Source organism: Dendroctonus ponderosae, unplaced genomic scaffold (genome assembly GCF_020466585.1).
Source record: "Dendroctonus ponderosae isolate FM_Combo_2020 unplaced genomic scaffold, Dpon_F_20191213v2 Dpon_F_20191213_10, whole genome shotgun sequence".
Taxonomy (NCBI): domain Eukaryota; kingdom Metazoa; phylum Arthropoda; class Insecta; order Coleoptera; family Curculionidae; genus Dendroctonus; species Dendroctonus ponderosae.
The window spans coordinates 2,657,384-2,674,425 of NW_026017111.1; the positions used below are offsets into that span (position 1 = coordinate 2,657,384).

General features: G+C 44.8%; 4 protein-coding genes and 1 non-coding gene across 19 annotated transcripts in view; 2 read left to right on the forward strand and 3 right to left on the reverse strand.

Annotated features, from left to right (window-relative positions):
• Positions 1 to 5,457, reverse strand: part of LOC109544168 (microtubule-associated protein RP/EB family member 1) — a 6,865-nt gene extending 1,408 nt beyond the window's left edge. For 2 of the 8 annotated variants that reach the window (XM_019914226.2, XM_019914222.2), the window contains exons 1-6: positions 5,302 to 5,457; positions 3,265 to 3,429; positions 3,102 to 3,208; positions 2,278 to 2,539; positions 1,749 to 1,864; positions 1,556 to 1,690 (exon numbers count right to left, since the gene is read on the reverse strand). In XM_019914226.2, coding sequence (XP_019769785.1) covers positions 1,556 to 1,690; positions 1,749 to 1,864; positions 2,278 to 2,539; positions 3,102 to 3,208; positions 3,265 to 3,424 — 780 coding nt within the window. In that variant the 5' untranslated portion in view covers positions 3,425 to 3,429; positions 5,302 to 5,457. Of the gene's footprint in view, positions 1 to 1,549; positions 1,691 to 1,748; positions 1,865 to 2,277; positions 2,540 to 2,853; positions 3,050 to 3,101; positions 3,209 to 3,264; positions 3,430 to 5,301 lie in introns of all 8 variants that reach the window. The other 6 variants (XM_019914225.2, XM_019914221.2, XM_019914228.2 and 3 more) reach the window with 3 other exon arrangements.
• A 73-nt stretch (positions 5,458 to 5,530) lies between these two features.
• On the forward strand, positions 5,531 to 10,698 carry LOC109544142 (helicase SKI2W). The gene is made up of 17 exons (XM_019914183.2): positions 5,531 to 5,964; positions 6,018 to 6,237; positions 6,287 to 6,757; positions 6,820 to 6,931; positions 6,992 to 7,142; positions 7,200 to 7,474; positions 7,556 to 7,804; positions 7,864 to 8,008; positions 8,058 to 8,190; positions 8,345 to 8,490; positions 8,540 to 8,767; positions 8,817 to 8,979; positions 9,128 to 9,340; positions 9,393 to 9,752; positions 9,810 to 10,003; positions 10,090 to 10,224; positions 10,446 to 10,698. The coding sequence occupies exons 1-17, from the start codon at positions 5,782 to 5,784 to the stop codon at positions 10,656 to 10,658; spliced, it is 3,591 nt and encodes a 1,196-aa protein (XP_019769742.2). The 5' UTR covers positions 5,531 to 5,781; the 3' UTR covers positions 10,659 to 10,698.
• LOC109544153 (transmembrane protein 209) lies at positions 10,682 to 15,113 on the reverse strand. Of its 8 annotated transcripts, none has more exons than XM_048662047.1 (12): positions 14,623 to 15,113; positions 14,444 to 14,547; positions 13,127 to 13,358; positions 12,915 to 13,076; positions 12,688 to 12,866; positions 12,447 to 12,632; positions 12,249 to 12,397; positions 12,070 to 12,190; positions 11,694 to 11,827; positions 11,263 to 11,637; positions 10,995 to 11,207; positions 10,682 to 10,928 (listed from the first exon to the last, which is right to left on the reverse strand). In XM_048662047.1, exons 3-12 carry the CDS (start codon positions 13,138 to 13,140, stop codon positions 10,794 to 10,796), a joined length of 1,668 nt encoding a protein of 555 aa, XP_048518004.1. In that variant the 5' UTR covers positions 13,141 to 13,358; positions 14,444 to 14,547; positions 14,623 to 15,113; the 3' UTR covers positions 10,682 to 10,793. The 8 variants fall into 8 exon arrangements, with proteins under 8 accessions (XP_048518004.1, XP_048518003.1, XP_048518005.1 ...); XM_048662046.1 differs by having other exon boundaries at positions 14,444 to 14,576; XM_048662048.1 differs by having other exon boundaries at positions 14,601 to 15,113.
• Positions 14,962 to 15,102, reverse strand: LOC125502879. The gene has a single exon (XR_007280594.1). It is a non-coding gene; the product is annotated as a U4 spliceosomal RNA (small nuclear RNA).
• Positions 15,114 to 15,250: 137 nt separating the features above from the next.
• On the forward strand, positions 15,251 to 16,067 carry LOC109544174. Its single transcript, XM_019914237.2, has 3 exons — positions 15,251 to 15,443; positions 15,494 to 15,691; positions 15,743 to 16,067. The coding sequence occupies exons 1-3, from the start codon at positions 15,326 to 15,328 to the stop codon at positions 16,009 to 16,011; spliced, it is 585 nt and encodes a 194-aa protein (XP_019769796.2). The 5' UTR covers positions 15,251 to 15,325; the 3' UTR covers positions 16,012 to 16,067.
• The last annotated feature ends 975 nt before the right edge of the window (positions 16,068 to 17,042 follow it).

Sequence of the window (17,042 nt, forward strand, 5' to 3'; positions counted from 1 at the left end):
AGGCAAAATGAGCAAGAACGCTCATTTGTACATCATTCTAGACAGAAATAAATGGCCTTTTCAGAAAGTGAACCATCGATAAGGAAATGTTGGCAGTTTTCTCAAAAAATGCTTGAATTCAAGAAGTTTTTAATTTGCGTGGTTTTCTTTGAGTTGAAAAATCCACTTGAACCTAACGCTGCTTTTTTCGAAGTTTCTCAAGAACCATTCGAACCAGAGAATTCGTTTTGGCATCGTTAAATAGAGAAAACTCGATTCAGTCATAACAACGTTAGTGAGGAAATTCGAGTAGTTTTGACCCAGAAAGCAAAATTTGAAAATCAGACACTTAGGTGCAAGATTATGCCAAAATTCCATGTTTTCCGTCCCGGTTTTGCTCATTTCTCGAAGGCAAAATGAGCAAGAACGCTCATTTGTACATCATTCTAGACAGAAATAAATGGCCTTTTTAGAAAGTGAACCATAAATAAGAAAATGTTGGCAGTTTTCTCAAAAAATGCTTGAATTTCAGAAGTTTTAGATTTGCGCGGTTTTTTTTAAGTTGCAAAATCCACTTGAACATGACGCTGTTTTTTTCGAAGTTTCTCAAGAACCATTCGAGCCACAGAATTCGTTTTGGCATCGTTGGATAGAGAATTGAATTCGCCCTTGGGAACAATAAAAATAAATATTTGAGTTAAAAGCTGGGAAGGTTTCCCTTGAATCTGACCGTCGGTTGATTTTTCTGAAGCCTGCAAACTTCGTGAAATTTAAGGATCCTACAACTTGCGGCGCAGCTTAACAAAAATCTAAACTCCCAAACTATTGGGCAGACAAACAATTTGGGCTCAACAAAAAGGAAGGTTTGGCCTAAAAGCTACCGGATTTTTATTAAAATCCGACCATTGGCTGATCTGTTACGAACAGTTGAACATGGATCTAAAAAAAATCGAAACTCAAACTACTGAAAGAAGCAGTTTTGGCAAATTTGGCACAGTAAAAATGATTATTTCAACAAAAAAGTGAGAACAATTTCTGATCGGCATCGGCTGAATTTTGCAGTAAATGCTCTGCCATGTTTGGCAACAAAAGCGCGTTTTCTATCAGATGACGCAATTTCTTCATCATTTCTACCCGATTTGGTATCAACACCATAACAAAGTACCTGGGGCCTCCTTCGTCAAAACGCGAACAAAGAATCTTCAAGGCGGATTATCTCAGACAATCCTGCATTTTTTATTTCGGTGGCGCTGTTCTGTCCTGAAAATCCCCGAGTTTCGACTAGTTTGCTTTAAAATCACCTCGAAACTACGCAAAAAACTTGAAAAAAAAAACATTTTTTCGACTTAAACTCTGACCAGTTACATGATGAGTAAGCTATGGAATGGAAGACACAACTTCAAAGCGATCTTAGCCTAGTAATAATAAAAAATAAAAATAAAACTGGCGACTCAAAAATGCTGGGCTGGTATGTAGATTAAAAGCTGTTTAAAGGCTGTTTATTTTCAGCGAGCATACTTGTTCCAGCATGTAAAAAATCGACAAAAGAGACGAAAAAAAAAGTACTAACTCTTACCTCAGTAGCGTAGAGCACATCTAGGATTTTCTGGATCAATGGGTTGTCGCCTTCGGCTTCCTGGCACATTACCTCAATATCCCGCAGCTTGCCAAAGTAGAAGTCGCGCTCCTTCTCCAACCCGTCGATTGAGCCCTGAAAATAGGGCACAGTTAGCAAAAAAAACCCTGAGGAACAAGAAAAACACAGCTACCTTGTATCCCTCGAGTTGGCTCTTGAGATCCTCCAGTTGTCCGGAACTGTCGCCAGCATTTCGATTGGCAGCCGGTTTGGAGGCGGGAACAGTCCTAGGAGCAGTCGCCTTAGGCACTAGAGCACCGAAAAAGAAATCAGCATCGAACTTCCTTCCGCTCGGTTACTAGAGCGTGCCAGGTTTGCATAAGCGGTGAAGCGAATGAAGACAATGAAAATAGCATGACCTCAACAGAGAAATGAAAATAGTCAAATCAACTCCTAGTCACAGTCAGACACGCAATTGCAACATTTGGCTTCATTTGTGGCTGCCACTCATGATGCCCAGCTGAGTGGCAAGCAAAGCAAAGCAACGGTTAACATAAAATCGTTGAATATAAGCCACAAATGAAGGTTTTTCGTTTCTATTCACGCGTCACGTGCATTCGCATTTGTCTAACGCCCAAATACTGATCAATTGTTCACATTCGGAGTAAAAATCAAGGACGAAAAATGATTGAAACATTTGTTAAAGATGCTTGAGGACATACTGGATCGGGCTGGCGGTATTGACTTCGTTGTCGACTTGGCGATTGCGGAGGGCTGAACCATCGCACCCATCGGCTTCTTTTGCATAAGGCTGTTCCCTTTGGGGGCGCCCGCTCCTCCGTTGCCCATGCCTTCGCCACCCCTGGCCGCCAACGCGTCGTAGCCGGTCCCCTGATAGTTGGCGTCGAAGAACTTCTTAAACCATTGCAAAAACTCGAAATTGTCCTGGAATCGGCCCTTCACCAGTTTGTCGATGGCCACTATCTAGAATGCGGTCACAGTATGATAGAAATGTGCTGGAAACAATTAATTCAACGCAATGATGACTGAATGAAACCAAAATCAAAACAAAGTAAGTCACGATGAGATAGCTGGACAGCAGCACTAGTAGGCGGACTACAAAGAGGGACAGCACAGCACCAGAGGGACCTTTGGAGGGTGGATGGCGTCCTTCGCTGAGAGTTGCCAGTAGTTGACTTTACTACCGATCAAGGGAAGGTTTACAGTTTTTAGCAACCGGCAACTCTGATTCGACGCAAGCACTGTCCATCCACCCTTTAAGCGAAACCGACCCATACCATGCCTGGGGGGTGGGGCCGTTTTATGGTGTCCATTGCTGTGACTGGATCCAGAGCCCAAACCAATCCCGCTTCGAGTGTCCAGAGCATCGTAGTCGCGGCCATCGTAATTTGCGTCAAAAAATTTCTTAAACCACTGCAGAAACTCGAAGTTGTCTTGAAACCGGCCCTTAATCAGCTTATCCACCGGGATAATCTAACTCAAGACAACAAGACATACACGTATTGAACTCGCCTGGCCACCTTACCTTGTCTACTCCCATTTTCTTGAACGCCGCTTGCAATATTTTGAAATTCTGTATATACTCATGCTCGAGATTCGTGCGGAATTTCACTCGCTTCAGCTGCACGGAACCTGCAAACCAACCAGAATTAGACTAAGAATGGTTTTTTCGCAGTGTGCTGACTAACCATGGAACAGCATATCCATAAACTGGCAATAGGCCGCGCCAGTACAGAGTTCTTCAATTTTTCTGTAGTCGCTCTGCAGACATTCGTTCACCCAGGCCAGCATGTCATGCCTGGATAAGTTCTCGGACGTCACGTTTGTTGAGTACACGTTCACTGCCATTTTATCTGGAAAAAGCCGCTCGTTTCAACAACACACCGAGCAACCGGACGCAACAACTACGTAATTCACACTCTCATTAAAAGATCAACCGACTGATTGCCGTTATCGCAAAGTTCTACAGCATGTTTTGTTGTTTTTAGTTTCCTTCGGAATTAAATACTGGCTGAGCCACGCCCGTCACTAAATCGGGAATAATTGTTCCACTCAGCAATCGTCCAAGCATGGAATGCCGTGTCAACATTGGTTTGAAGACGGGCTTGGAAGCAATGACTCACTGAAGATTGCATACCCAAACCCAATAAGTAAGCGGTTTTGTACCTTTGTACAGTCTAAAGAAGGCTTCTATAGGTCAGTCACTGGATTGATCGCTTGTTGGCACCTTTCCAGACAAACCGCTTCGAGGAATCCAACAATGGCCAACCGATAGGAAATTATCAAAAGTAAATTATTTGCCTGCACAGTGGAAAACTTGTGGAAGTAGCAACTTGAAGTTTTTTCACAGCAAAAAGAAAGGTTGCAGCTAAAATCCGAGGAAATTTCGTTAGAATCCGAGCGTTGGCTGATTTTTTACAAGACGCTGAGCCTGGACATGAAGTTCAAAAGGCCTCCTTGTGGTGGATCAATTATATCAAGAAAAATCGAAATTCCCAAACTAAGGCAACCTACCAGCCATTTGCAAATTTGGCACAATAAAACCAAATGTTTGAGTGAAAAGCTGCGAAGGTTTTCATTGAATATGAGGGTTGGTTGATTTTTCATAAGCCTTTGAACTTGAACAAAGCGAAACTTCCAAACTAGTGGAAATACCTTCACATTTTGGGGCAACAAAAACGAACACTGAGGAACTGATTCTTTAGAAGATGCTGACCCTCGACGTGAAACTCAAGAATCCTCCTAACTTGCAGTAAATTTGAGCAAAAAATCGAAATTTCCAAATGCCCCAGCACAGTGAAAATAAAGATGTGAGTTAAAAGCTGACGAAAATTAATTAGGATCCCTAAAGCTGACTGATTTTTACAAATCATTTGATTTTGGACGTCGAATTGCCGAATACTCCTAAGTTGCAAAGACGCCACGCTAAAGCACGAAGGGGGAAACTTGCAATCATGACACAATAAAAAAGGTTTTAGCGAACATCTAGAAAAATCTTATTAGACTCTCAGCAGTGGCTGACTTTTGCGAAATTCTTGAGCATGTACCCGAGCCAGAAAAAAGCCCAAAAGCCCGAACCACTTGAAAATTTTCCCGTCGCAATAAGGAAGATTTGAACGAAAAACTGAGACCATTTTAGTTCAACCAATACAAATGATGGAACTTCGATGCAGAGCTAAAAAAATTTACATCTGCATGTAAATACCTACGTGAAAATTCGACCAAGACACAACACATGCAAGCACAGACGCCTAGTCATAACTGGCTGCAGTTGAATGGGGCCAAGCCCTTAACACTAGTTGCTCGAATCACCGAGCCTAACCCATCTTCATGTCCAAACAACAACCAGCAACAGGGCCATTAAGAGCAACAACTTGCTATAAAAGTAGTGAAACTGTTGTACTTCTGACCTGATGACCAATTTAACAACACCAGACCAATATCCCCCGGCAAGAAACGTACAGACTGTTTGGGGTTAAGTGGGTCCCCCCAACTGGGGGCCTCGAGCTGCTACTGCAGCCCTGCCAATGCTGCGTGCTATAAATAACCGGTTTGGGCAACCCGTGGTCAAACAGAGGGCAATTTCCAATCAAAATAACTTGAATTTAACGCAATTTTTTTCGAAGACAGTCCAAATGTCGAGGGCTTATTTGGAACGGTGTCATCAAGCCGTTGGCCTCCAGTTCCGGCCGCTACCCTTAACACGAACTACTGAATGTACTTACCTGTGTTTGTTGATTAGTTAGCCCCAATCAAGCTCTGCTAATATTCAGTTAATTTGTATCTAATCGCGAAATTTCAACACCGGGCCTGCCGACCATTTAACTTTCGCTCACGGACACCAAACGACTGCTGCCAACATCGAAAAATTAAAACCCTACTTTCTACGACCGAGCCAAACAACCGACTGAGAAAAACCCTATGCATGCGAGTTAACTCGAAAATAACCAAAATGCGCCAATTTTAGTGTTTTCTGTACCGTAAATTTTTCAGCTTTTTTTCCAAGTCATAGGCAAGAAATCAGTAATTTTACTAATTAAACTAGACAATGGCATGCATCCCTCCACTAGTTGGCATCTCTTTTTGGCTAATCATCATTGGAATCTTCATCATTTGTCTTTATCTATGGGCATTACTAACCTCAACTTGCCAATTTTTTGAAAAGTCTGAAAACACTTTTGCAACTTTCCAAAATATAGCTAACGATGACGTCGCTGGACGTTCCGCCGATTTTCTCGGACACCATGGAAGAGCTGGAAAAGTACCTGTTGTGTCCGGAGCGCCTGTCGATTCACCAGTACAAGAAAAACCAGCAGTTTTGGCCGCGGAAGGCGCAGCCCGTGGAGCTGCTGTGCGTTGATGGGGCTTCGCCCTCCACTACCCTTAGAGTAAGTCATTGAGTTCGCACTTCCGCAATGGAGCCCCCTAATGTAAAGTGAAGGTGCAAAGAGACCTGGATACCGGCCAGATCTTGCAATTCCATGAAGTGCCCCTGGATTCTGTAGGAGCAAACGCTCGCAACTCCATGTCTTTTAACCGGGAGCCCGCCCCTCCTGATGAGGCGGTGCGAGGCAACTCCTCCAGCATCCCGTTCCAGCCCATCAGCTTTCCAGAGCCAACCCTCAATCTGCCTAAACGCAACCGGCTACTGGACAATTCCGGTAAAGATTGCCCAACATCCATTCTATCGCCGCTAATTGAAGGTTTTAGAGCTGCTGGTCGTTCCGCCGGGCTTCAGCAGAGGCCTAGCATTTGCTGAAGATGGCCGGAGTTTGATCAAAGAGAGCGCAGACCAGCCCCAAGTGCCCTTGGGGGCCACTATCAATCTTCTAGAGCTGATCCATCAAGAGGAGGAACTTTTAGGGGCGTTCGAGCAGAAAAAGGAGGAGAGCGAACTGGAGGAGACGGTGCCAAGCACAGAACTGCTGCCCGAGGAGCAGGAGGTGCTCCCCAAAGAGGTCCAGGTATTGAACATTTCCGTCCAACCTCCATCTGCGTTGCTGTGTGGCGGCAGCGAATGGGCCATTCCTCTGGACCCCAACCAGAAGATCACGGACTTTGAGAAAAAAGTCCCCGATATGGCCAAGAAGTTCCCGTTTGAGCTGGATAACTTCCAGAAACTGGCCATCATGCAGCTGGAGCAGCACAATCACGTTTTTGTCGCTGCCCATACGTCAGCTGGTAAATACACCCTAGACCAAGTGAAACTGATAGAAGCAGTCGTAGCTCCTGATTGGTTGCAGGCAAAACTGTGGTGGCCGAGTACGCAATTTCCCTTTCGCAAAAGCACATGACCAGGACGATTTACACCTCCCCAATCAAAGCGTTGTCCAATCAGAAGTACCGCGACTTCAAGTAACTGCCCTCAAACCCCCAATTTGCAACAGAATTCAGTTTTTTCATTCATTCCAACAGGGAAGAGTTTAAGGACGTAGGCCTGATAACGGGAGACTTCCAAATCAACCAAAAGGCCTCCTGCTTGATTATGACTACAGAGATATTGCGCTCCATGCTGTATTGCGGCAGCGACATTACCAGGGATATTGAGTATGTGATTTTTGATGAGGTGAGCTTTGAGCTTCCATTCAAGTCCTATTCAAGTATGTGAATGTTTCCTTCTGAGGTGCATTATATAAACGACCGCAGCAGGGGCCATGTATGGGAGCAAGTGCTCATAATGCTGCCAAAAGAAGTTTGTGTGGTCCTGCTGAGCGCAACCGTTCCCAACACTCTGGAATTCGCCGACTGGCTGGGCCGAACCCATAAAAGGAAAGTCTATGTGATCACCACCACAAAACGGCCGGTTCCACTGCAGCATTTCCTCTACACTGGCCGCTGGGGCGGCAGCAGAAACAACAAATTCCTGATTATGGATGCGGAAAAGTGGCAGCCTAAAGGGTAAACCCTCAACTTGCACATCCAGCAGAAAAGATATATATATACTTTCAAATAATCTAAGAAACTAATGGGGAATTGCAGCTACTTTGAAGCTACCGGGGCTCTGGAGCGCTTCAAGGAGCCCAACATCCGCTTCCTGAACAAACAACAGGAAAAAACGCTCTGGACCAGTCTGGCGGACCATTTGCTGAAATTCGAGCTGCTGCCAGTGGTGGCCTTTATTTTCTCTCGGCAACGATGCGATACTAATGCCGATATTCTGTCGCATCTCGATCTGACCACGCAGCGCGAAAAGTCCTATATTCATCAATTCTTCAACAAATGCGTCCGGTAAGTTGTTCTCCCCAGCGGGGTTCCAGTCGACTTGTGACCGCTTAACTCTTGGGCAGGTCGCTCAAGGAGCCCGATCGCAACATTCCTCAAATAGTGAAAATGCGCGACATCCTGAGCAGAGGCATTGGCGTCCATCACAGTGGCGTACTGCCCATAGTCAAGGAGATCGTCGAAATGCTCTTCCAGCAAGGCTTGATCAAGGTAGCCTATCAGCGTGTTGGCGCAGTTTAGATTAGTTGGATTTTTCCAGATTCTCTTCGCCACCGAAACATTCGCGATGGGCGTGAACATGCCCACAAGGACCGTAATATTCGACTCTATTCGAAAACACGATGGACTTGAGCAGCGCAATCTACTCCCGGCCGAGTACATCCAAATGGCCGGCAAGTTACCTTCACTTGTTTGTATAAACCTGCAAACTTAAGCATTTCTTCCTATTTACACGAATTTTTGGCGCAAATTCACGCTAAAGAGACTGGCTTGTCAAGGAACACTCTATACATATCAGCACATTGAACTTTTCTGGGCGATTTACAGGCAGAGCGGGCAGACGAGGCAAAGACGACAAAGGCACCGTTCTGATCCTGTGCAAGCTGAACGTGCCGCCTGAGGGCGATCTGAAGCAAATGATGACCGGCAAGCCCAGCAAGCTGGTCAGCCAGTTCCGACTGACCTATGGAATGGTAAGTCGTAAGATAAGCTGATAATGAGTACATGGTTGAGTAATTTCAGGTGCTGAGCCTGCTGCGAGTGGAAAGCCTGACCGTTGAACAGATGATATCGAAGAGTTTTGGCGAGGCCGACCATCAGAAAAACGCACCCGAATTGGACGAGGAACTGCAAAGGACTGAACAGAAGCTGCAAGATTTACACAAGCAGTCGCTGAGCAGCTACTTGCAGCCGCTGACAAAGTTCTTTGACGCCGCCAATCTTTATCTGAAGAAGCGCATGGAACTGATGGTACTCACTTGAGCGTGCGTGTGCTCGATTGCAACTTTTTGCGTTGCAGCCGAAGCTGGTGGCGGTTGCCAAAGTGCAGAAAGTGCTCCTGCCCGGTGCTTTGATAGTGATCACTAAGAAAGGGCACATCAACAAGCTCGCCTTGATTATATCCAAGAAACTCTCCCAGTATATGGCGTTGGTGCTCACTGATCCAAGCGAGGCGGACTCAGGTGAGTCATCGTCCACCACTAATCACCAACCAAACAAATCAGAACTTATCCAGTTCCAAAAGCCAACCTTGGCCTTGGCGCTTCCTAGTTGAATATGCGTTCCATAGAGAACTTTCTTTTATTTGATGTAATCAATTGTTTGGATTAGGAGGCAATACGAATGACGACAGTTGGTACCACATGCTGGCTCTAGCTGAAGACACGCTGTTCTTGCCCTCAAGCAAACCGAGCCACACAGTCCTCAAATTAAATGCAGAGGATATTTTCGAAATATCCTCAAAAAGCCTGAAGCTGGACACCAAGCTGGTGGAGTCCGATTGGGAGAAGCGGCAAATGGAGCGCTTCAAGTCCAACCCACCAGGTACCCGCCAATTCCCCCAACCTAAAGCGTCTACTATACACATTTTTTAAAGGTGAAACGTGCATGCAGGCTGTGCAAGAGTTGCAAAAGCTCACCCTGCTGGCCAATGAGAGCAAAACCAGCTTGGCGCTCGTGCATTTCGTCCGCGATTTGAACGTGAACGGACAGGATTTGTACTTTGATCTAGTGGAAATGTACGAGGCGAAGGACAAGCTTATCGACCACCTGCCCAGCACCAGAATCCCGAACTTCCAAGAGCAGTTTGGCGCAGTCTTCGAAAGGAAGTTTTTGGAGGAGAAAAAGAAGGACTTGGAGTATCAACTGTCGACGCCCAGTCTGGCCTTGTATCCGGACTACAAGAACAGGATCGAGCTGTTGAAGACTTTGGGGTATGTGGATGGGGAAAACACCGGTAAATACACGCACATTCTACCCCAGGCAGCCGGGCACTGATTGATCGGTTTTCCAGTTAAACTAAAAGGCAGCGTTGCCTGCGAAATGGGCATGAATGAGCTATTGATAACCGAACTGGTGGTTGATGATATTTTCGTTGATCTCAAACCGCCCGAAGTGGCTGCTCTCCTCTCTTGCTTGGTCTTCCAAGTGAAGCTCAGAGGAGACCCCAGCGAGTACGAGCCGCAACTGACTCCCAAACTCAAAAAAGTAAGTGCTGGAATGCAATTGATCTAAGCTTCAAAAACGTAATACTTAGCCCAGAATGCTGTTGCATGCAAAAAACCTGCTTTCAGGGCATTAGACTGATCAAATCGGTGCATCAGAAAATCGCCAACATGGAATTGGCGCTGGGCATCCAGACTGAAGAGTTCCAGAACGAGCTGAACGTGGGTTTGGTGCATGTGGTCTACCGTTGGGCCAATGCTGAGGTAATAATATTGTTTTTCAGAAGTACCGGTGTTCAAGACGCATTTTTTTTTAATTTTCTCCACTCGTAACTACTTTTTTACAAAAACCAGTAGTTTTTTTGCGTTTTTACTTGTCCAAAGAATGTCTCACTGCCCTTTTGCTCATGTGCTTACAGTGATAACGCCTGATAGATTAAAACTTCAGAATAGAGTGAAAACTACCACTTTTGCATGTGTTCTAGCCATTCGCGGAAATAATGAAACTAACGGAGATCCAAGAGGGAATAATAGTGCGATGCATCCAGCAGCTAAACGAGACGATTATGGACGTGAGAGATGCCGCAAAAATCATCGGAAATCCCGCACTCAGAACGAAGATGGAGGAGGCTTCGGCAGCCATCAAGCGCGACATTGTTTTCGCCGAAAGCCTCTACACCCAAGATGAAAAGTTGTAGGTTTGGTTCACTACTGCGATCAATAAATCATTGAAAAACATTATTATTATCAGTTTGGCACAAATGAGACTTCGCAATACTGTTAAGACGTATTCTATCGGGTCTGAGTAGTAAAATTCCCCATACTCCATCCATTCACTCCTTCTGGCCAATGATCCACAACATGTTCACGCCGGCTCTGCCCAAGTTCACTCTGCCCAGCATGCCCTGTTCCAACTTGTTAACGTGATAGATAAAGAACACGATGCTGTGGAACAGATTGTTGTAGCCCTGAAACAAATTCCTTGATTAGTTACTTAAAAAGGCAAGGAATATTGAGAGAATTTCGCCCCATACCTTGACCATTTCGTAGATTTGCTCGCCCACTATGACGCGATAATGAGGCGGCTTTTCGCTCACTTCCTGTATAAACAGACTGTTGGGCGTCAAGGCGGGCATTTTATCCGTTGCCTTCACATAGTAATGTCCACTGAAGGCTTTTGTGTCCGGTAGATTCGGCGAGGGCATCAGCTGAGTGTCCAGATAGCAGGACAACAAATGCATGATAATCTAAAGCGAAAGAAATGTTCCCAGTTCAGTCAACAAATGAGGACCAGGCGCTTACAGTGCAATCGGTTGGTAGGGATTCATCCCATTCCTTTCCGTTGAATTTGCTGCCGCCGTTCCACTTAAACTCGCTCATGCAGCCGCCTCTGGATAGTTCCCGGATTCGCTTGGTTAAGTACTGTTGATTGGCGTGCAGCTCCAAGAACGACAGGATGGTCGACATCGAGGGAATGAAATGAGCCACTTGGCTCTGGAACATTCGAGGGTAAAAATGGGAAGTTTTCGCGGAAAACCCTACCGTTAGAGCAGTTTTCCTCAGCCGGTCCAGGCCAACGTTTCCAATTTTGATGTCGGACATGTTGTGCTTCTCCAGAGAGCTGTTGATCAAGTCGAACTCCTTCACCAGACGCTCCAGGATTGTCTGCGACAACCACTACGGAAAAGCAGCTGCACTTTCCGCTCAAATTTTCCGTTTCCAAGAAAACTTACCATTCTCAAGTTTTCATTCCATTGCGTTAAGGCCACAGTATCCACATTGATCCTGGTCCAGACCTCCAAAGCGGTCACATTGCCGCTGCTTTTATCGTCCGGGTTGCCTGACGGGCTTCCACTCAAATGCTTCGCTGAAACAAAGTTACACTGAAGTCTTTTACCATCATTTCTTTAAAATGTCTACTGGAAGTGTGGAGTGGAATATCAGCACGAGCAACTTTTGCAATTGCCGAGGTGGTTTGCGCTTGAAAGCTGACACAAGTCTCGATTTTTTGCAAAAGTTTTATCTATAAAACATAAAACATCCCCGGAACAAACCAACTCTGCAGATACAAGCGGGTTTTTTCCTGCAGCTTCCAGAGTTGCAACTCACTGGTAGACTGCGTGGACAACTGGTACTGGTTCTTCCTCAGAAACGAGCTCATATCTTTGGAAGTTTGCGTGATTGGGTGGCTCCAGAACGAGCTCAGGAGATTGTTCTGCGTGATTTTGCCCTGGAATACCGAATGAAGCTATTGGGAGCATCGAGTACTTGACGGGATTCGAACTTACATCGTCCGGCTTGGGGTGCTGCTTCGCCAGCTCCTCATCGTCATCCTCAAGGTGCTGCATTGAGGAAACATTTTGGAAGCTCACCTGCTTTCCGTTCTCGGTCCGCTTGGCGCAGCCCCACGACGGGGACTGGGTGGAATAGTTCAGACCTGCAGAAATCCTTAGAATACCCTCAAGGCGTTAATCGACTCCACTTACTCTGATTGGGTGAAACGAAGGACCTCCAGCTGAGGGCGGTCATGTTCATGGGGGTGGTGTCCTGGCCAGGGGAGGCCTGCGGCGTCCAACTAAAGCCGCTCAAGTTCATCGACTGTTGGGGGGACGAGAAGCTATTCAGCCGTTTTACGGGTGATTTCGCCGAGTTAATCAGGGTGTAGTTGGGATCTAAGCCATAAAAGCATCAATAAAAGTGAGTCAGCCAAGTCAAGCGGCGTCTCACCTGCATCTGGGACGCCCAGCAGCTTCTTCTGTTCGGCTGTAACGGCAATCTGGTCAGCGCAAGAAAAGTACAGCCGAATCATCCGCGCCAAGTAGTAGAGAACGTTCAGACTGAACACTACAGTCAGACTATACTCAAAGTAATGGTAGAACCCCATTGCCCAGGGGCATGTCTGCGTACTAAAACAGGGCTTAGTCACTTAGTCCAGATCTATTGAAGACACTCACATATCGTAAACGACGATGGCTAGGAAAGCGGCATTGACTCCACACCATACTAAACTCTCTTTCAGCTTGCTGCGCTTCTTGTTGAGAATGAGGCTCCGTTCCAGCACCCCTGAAGCGTTCATCGTTCGATACAGCTCCTCTTTCGATACTGTTCTATTGGGGCTGAGGCAAAAATGCTTAACTACAGATCCTTAATAAGGGGGTACACTTACGTGTATGAAGCCATTGTTAATTCACTCCGGCGTATTGTAGAAATGTGCACCTTAATAATCTGACTTGTTTTTGTTGATAATTAATCTGTAGTTAACATGGGTTAATAAGGATAAAAACACACGAGATCAGGACACAGGACGTTCGAACCGGAGATTTGTTCCATCATTTGCGCAAGCGCAACAATTCTGTCAGACGTAAACAAACCATAGACGTCCAGCCGCCTCCTGCTGCCTAAAATTTTAACCACAAGTTAAGTAGAATTTGACACTCGTGTCACATTGGTGTTTACATCTGAATGTGATTTGTTTGATTCTAATCAACTTTGGCAACCTTTTAACGAAATAGAAACAGATCGAAAAATGTGTAAGGGTTGTTTTACGTCCTAATGGCATGAACTCCAATAAATAAACCAGTCTGACAAGTCCTAACTGTCAATCAACAACGAGCATTTCGACGTTTCGCAGCGCCACCATCGGTACGGTGAATAACAAATTTGAAGTTTGGTGGCACGACATTAATCGTCGGTAGAGCGTTGTTGCCATACCGGTAATAAATTCCCGCAACAGTATTAAATTATGTGAAGGCCGTCTCGCTTTTGCTGATTATTCTTTATGGACTAATGGTTTATTTGAAAAGTACCAATATTCCGTCAACGCAAAAGTTATGGACAAATGCAACAAGCAAACGTCACGTGACATTAAAAAATATCCGATGAATCTACGATGGATTCGGCAGCATTGTAATTTTCAACAAACTGATAATTTAAAAAGTGATCATAAATAATCAACATCGCTTTAAATTCTGTAGGTTTCTAAAGTTTTTTCGCATTTTATGATTGCTTGAGGTTCTCCAATGCCCAAAACGCAACAAAAAAGATTCAACTTATGACACAAATTTCATGCATAATTTTTTTATGTTGGTAGTCAAATTTCGTCACTGATGACGTGCGACCGAAGCTATAGCGTATAAACTACGTTTGTTGCTAGTCATCCGAGAAAAAAACATTTTAAAATCATAAAAATATAATTTATGTTGAGATTATTATTGTCGTCCCACACAACAATAATCTTAAAATGTGTCAACAAGATGACAAGTAAAACAATTCAAAAATAATATACCTATTTATAATTATTTATTAACACTTTTTTGTTCATGGCTTTTGAGCTATGTATATACAATAGACGGTTTTTTCTAGAAATCATCATCAACGCTTTTTATTCCCAATCCCCGACCAGAATAGTGTTCAACTAATGTGTAAAATATTGCAACATTGTGCAAAAGTGTGGAAATATAGAAAAATATTTTTTACTACTAACCTGAGAAGACACTATTATTTACTCCGTTTCCCCAATGAACTGTATACAAGTACTTTAGTATACAGTTCATTGCGTTTCTCTAGTGAGAAGTTATCTTTCTCTCCCTAGGCAATAAAAATAATACAAAAAGTCCCTTGGTAAATAATGAGAGGTTTACGTTTTTCATTATTTTCGCTCACCCGTTCAAGAAAGATTCCATCCATTTTCAGTTCTGAAATCACTGTAACTTTAACATTCACTAACTTTTCGCCTTTCGCAGGAGTTTTTCATAGAACTTTTATCTGATTTTAGGAAACGCAAAAACTATATGCTGTAGTTTGACAACTTAACTATCAAATAGTGACAGTTCTCGGTAATGATCACTTCTCCACTTCTTTACAAATTTTCCTCAAACTTCCCCAGGACAGATCATCAAACCTAAATGAAGTCATTTTGTCAATGATTCTTCATTAAAAACTTCCTGAAGTTTCTGAGCTTAACCTCAAGAAACGAACTATTAAATTGATTATTTCAGACGGCCTCCATGGAGGCCCACAAAAATTGCCTTAGCGCACGGTATTTCACGTGCACTTGGCGGGGTATTGGTTAAAGTTTTCAACTAGCAATAATCGCACCTCGGATAGACCTCATTGGTTACGATAATGCCACTGCGCAAAGCTGACGATGAACTCAGAAAATCGCCCCTTTGAACCCTTGCATCGATCACCGACTAGAAAAATGTGCACCCTTGCGCCATCTAGCCTGCCAGCCGGCACTAGCGCGCCCTAATGTGAACAGTTGACTCCACTTCGCAGCATTGTCAGTTTGGCCGTAATTTAACGGAAGTTGTTACCATGGCAGCTGAAAACGACTCATCAGGACTCATGTCAAGTTGAAGGAAAAATGAAAATCCTCAAGTCCAGGCAGGTTTGGAGATCTATCCGATGCATGGGCCACATGGTGGGAAAGCGCGATCAGTATTGGCTGGATCGGATTGGGAGCAGGGAGATAGTCGGCTATGGTAAGACAACGGAATTTTTTCCTAAATTTCTGCAAAAACAAGGATTAAAGGATTGAATGGCCAGCCGTGTTATGCCGATTGGGCAGATTTTCCGTTCCCGGCCATCAAATGGAAGGAAACCACGCCGGATATCCAAAGTTTGAACGAGAAGGCCAAAGGCGACTGGCGGCTGCTGAGTAAAGAGGAGAAGAAAACTCTGTACCGCGCCAACTTTTGCCAGACTTATGCCGAATTTCTGAATCAACCAGGTAGTTTTTGTGCAATTTTCTGTGCCAAATAAGCCCCAATTTGTGGCTCAGGAGACTGGCCAGAAGTGTTCGGATGGACCCTCGTGCTCTGCTCCTTGCCCATTTGGATTTACCTCTACTTGCGAACCTTCGTCTACGGCGAGTTGCCTGAGTCTTTCTCGCCCTCGCGAAGACGGGCTCAGCTGAGGCGCCAAATCGACCTCCAAATGAACCCCATTCAGGGCTTGAGCTCAGAATGGGATTATGAGCGCATGGATTGGAAACGGGTCACTTGGAGGACGCCTCCGAACCCTTTTGTTGTGTGTCCAGACGATGACTGAGACTCAATAAAACAGTGTACATTTCGATGTAATAAAGCGTTCTCATCTTGAGTGTTTTTACGCTTGATTTTTTCGAGTGGACCAAATCCACTCTGTGAGGGGCTCAAAGGCTGCATTAACGGTCCCGATCACTTTTTCCCTTAGAAGCATTACAAGCCAGATATTTGCCAATATGATTTGCCTTTTGTCCAAAACAAGCAATTTTAGCTCAAACCTTCAGTAACTTTTGCTTGACCATTCGTTTATATCCGGCGAAAGTGCGCTTGTAGGCCTGCATGTTGCCACAGACTATTCGCAAGTTGGCCCACTATGCATTGCAAGATCAATCGGCCGTCGATTTTCGACCTCACCGGGGGGTGCTTAAGTACCAAACTTTTTTCAACCATCAAGTGGATCACTTGAAAAGTTGATTCACCTGAAGAAACGACTGCACTTTGCTTCCCTCTTTGGTACTAGTTGATTGCTTCATTTCCTCTGCTGTGTTAAAGCCTATTGTTCATTTGCTGCGGCAAGTTTAAACACGTTCAGGCGCTAAACGGTTGATTTGGAGGATTCTCAAGTCATCGACCCGCCAGTCCCAACAGGAAGCCCTAAACGGGCAATTTCCAAGCATGTTTTAATCTCCTGAACGTGAGGTTGGCATTTGGAAAAAATCTCTTGTTGCAATGCTGCGAAAGCCATTTATGGTTGAAGCCTTTGAAGCATCCCAGGAAAAATCCGCTGCTCAACAAGTAAAGTCTTGTCGCAATGTCGGCTTTGGCTTGCGAAATCTGAAACGATTTCAGTTTTCCCAAGACGCTCGATGGTAGTGAGATGATGGCAACTTCAGCATAACCGACGATTTTCGTTGTCCGCAACGTGTACCGGAGTTTTGTTCGGTTTGGACGATTTGCACGAGCGGGCAGCATTTGCCAGCTAGTTTATTTAGGGGGCAAAAGTACATTTCCCTGAATACCAGCACGATTGTGCAACACCGCTTTAGCATCAAGATTAGAAGTTTTTAGTAGGCCTGGGTAATTCATTGAATTTTT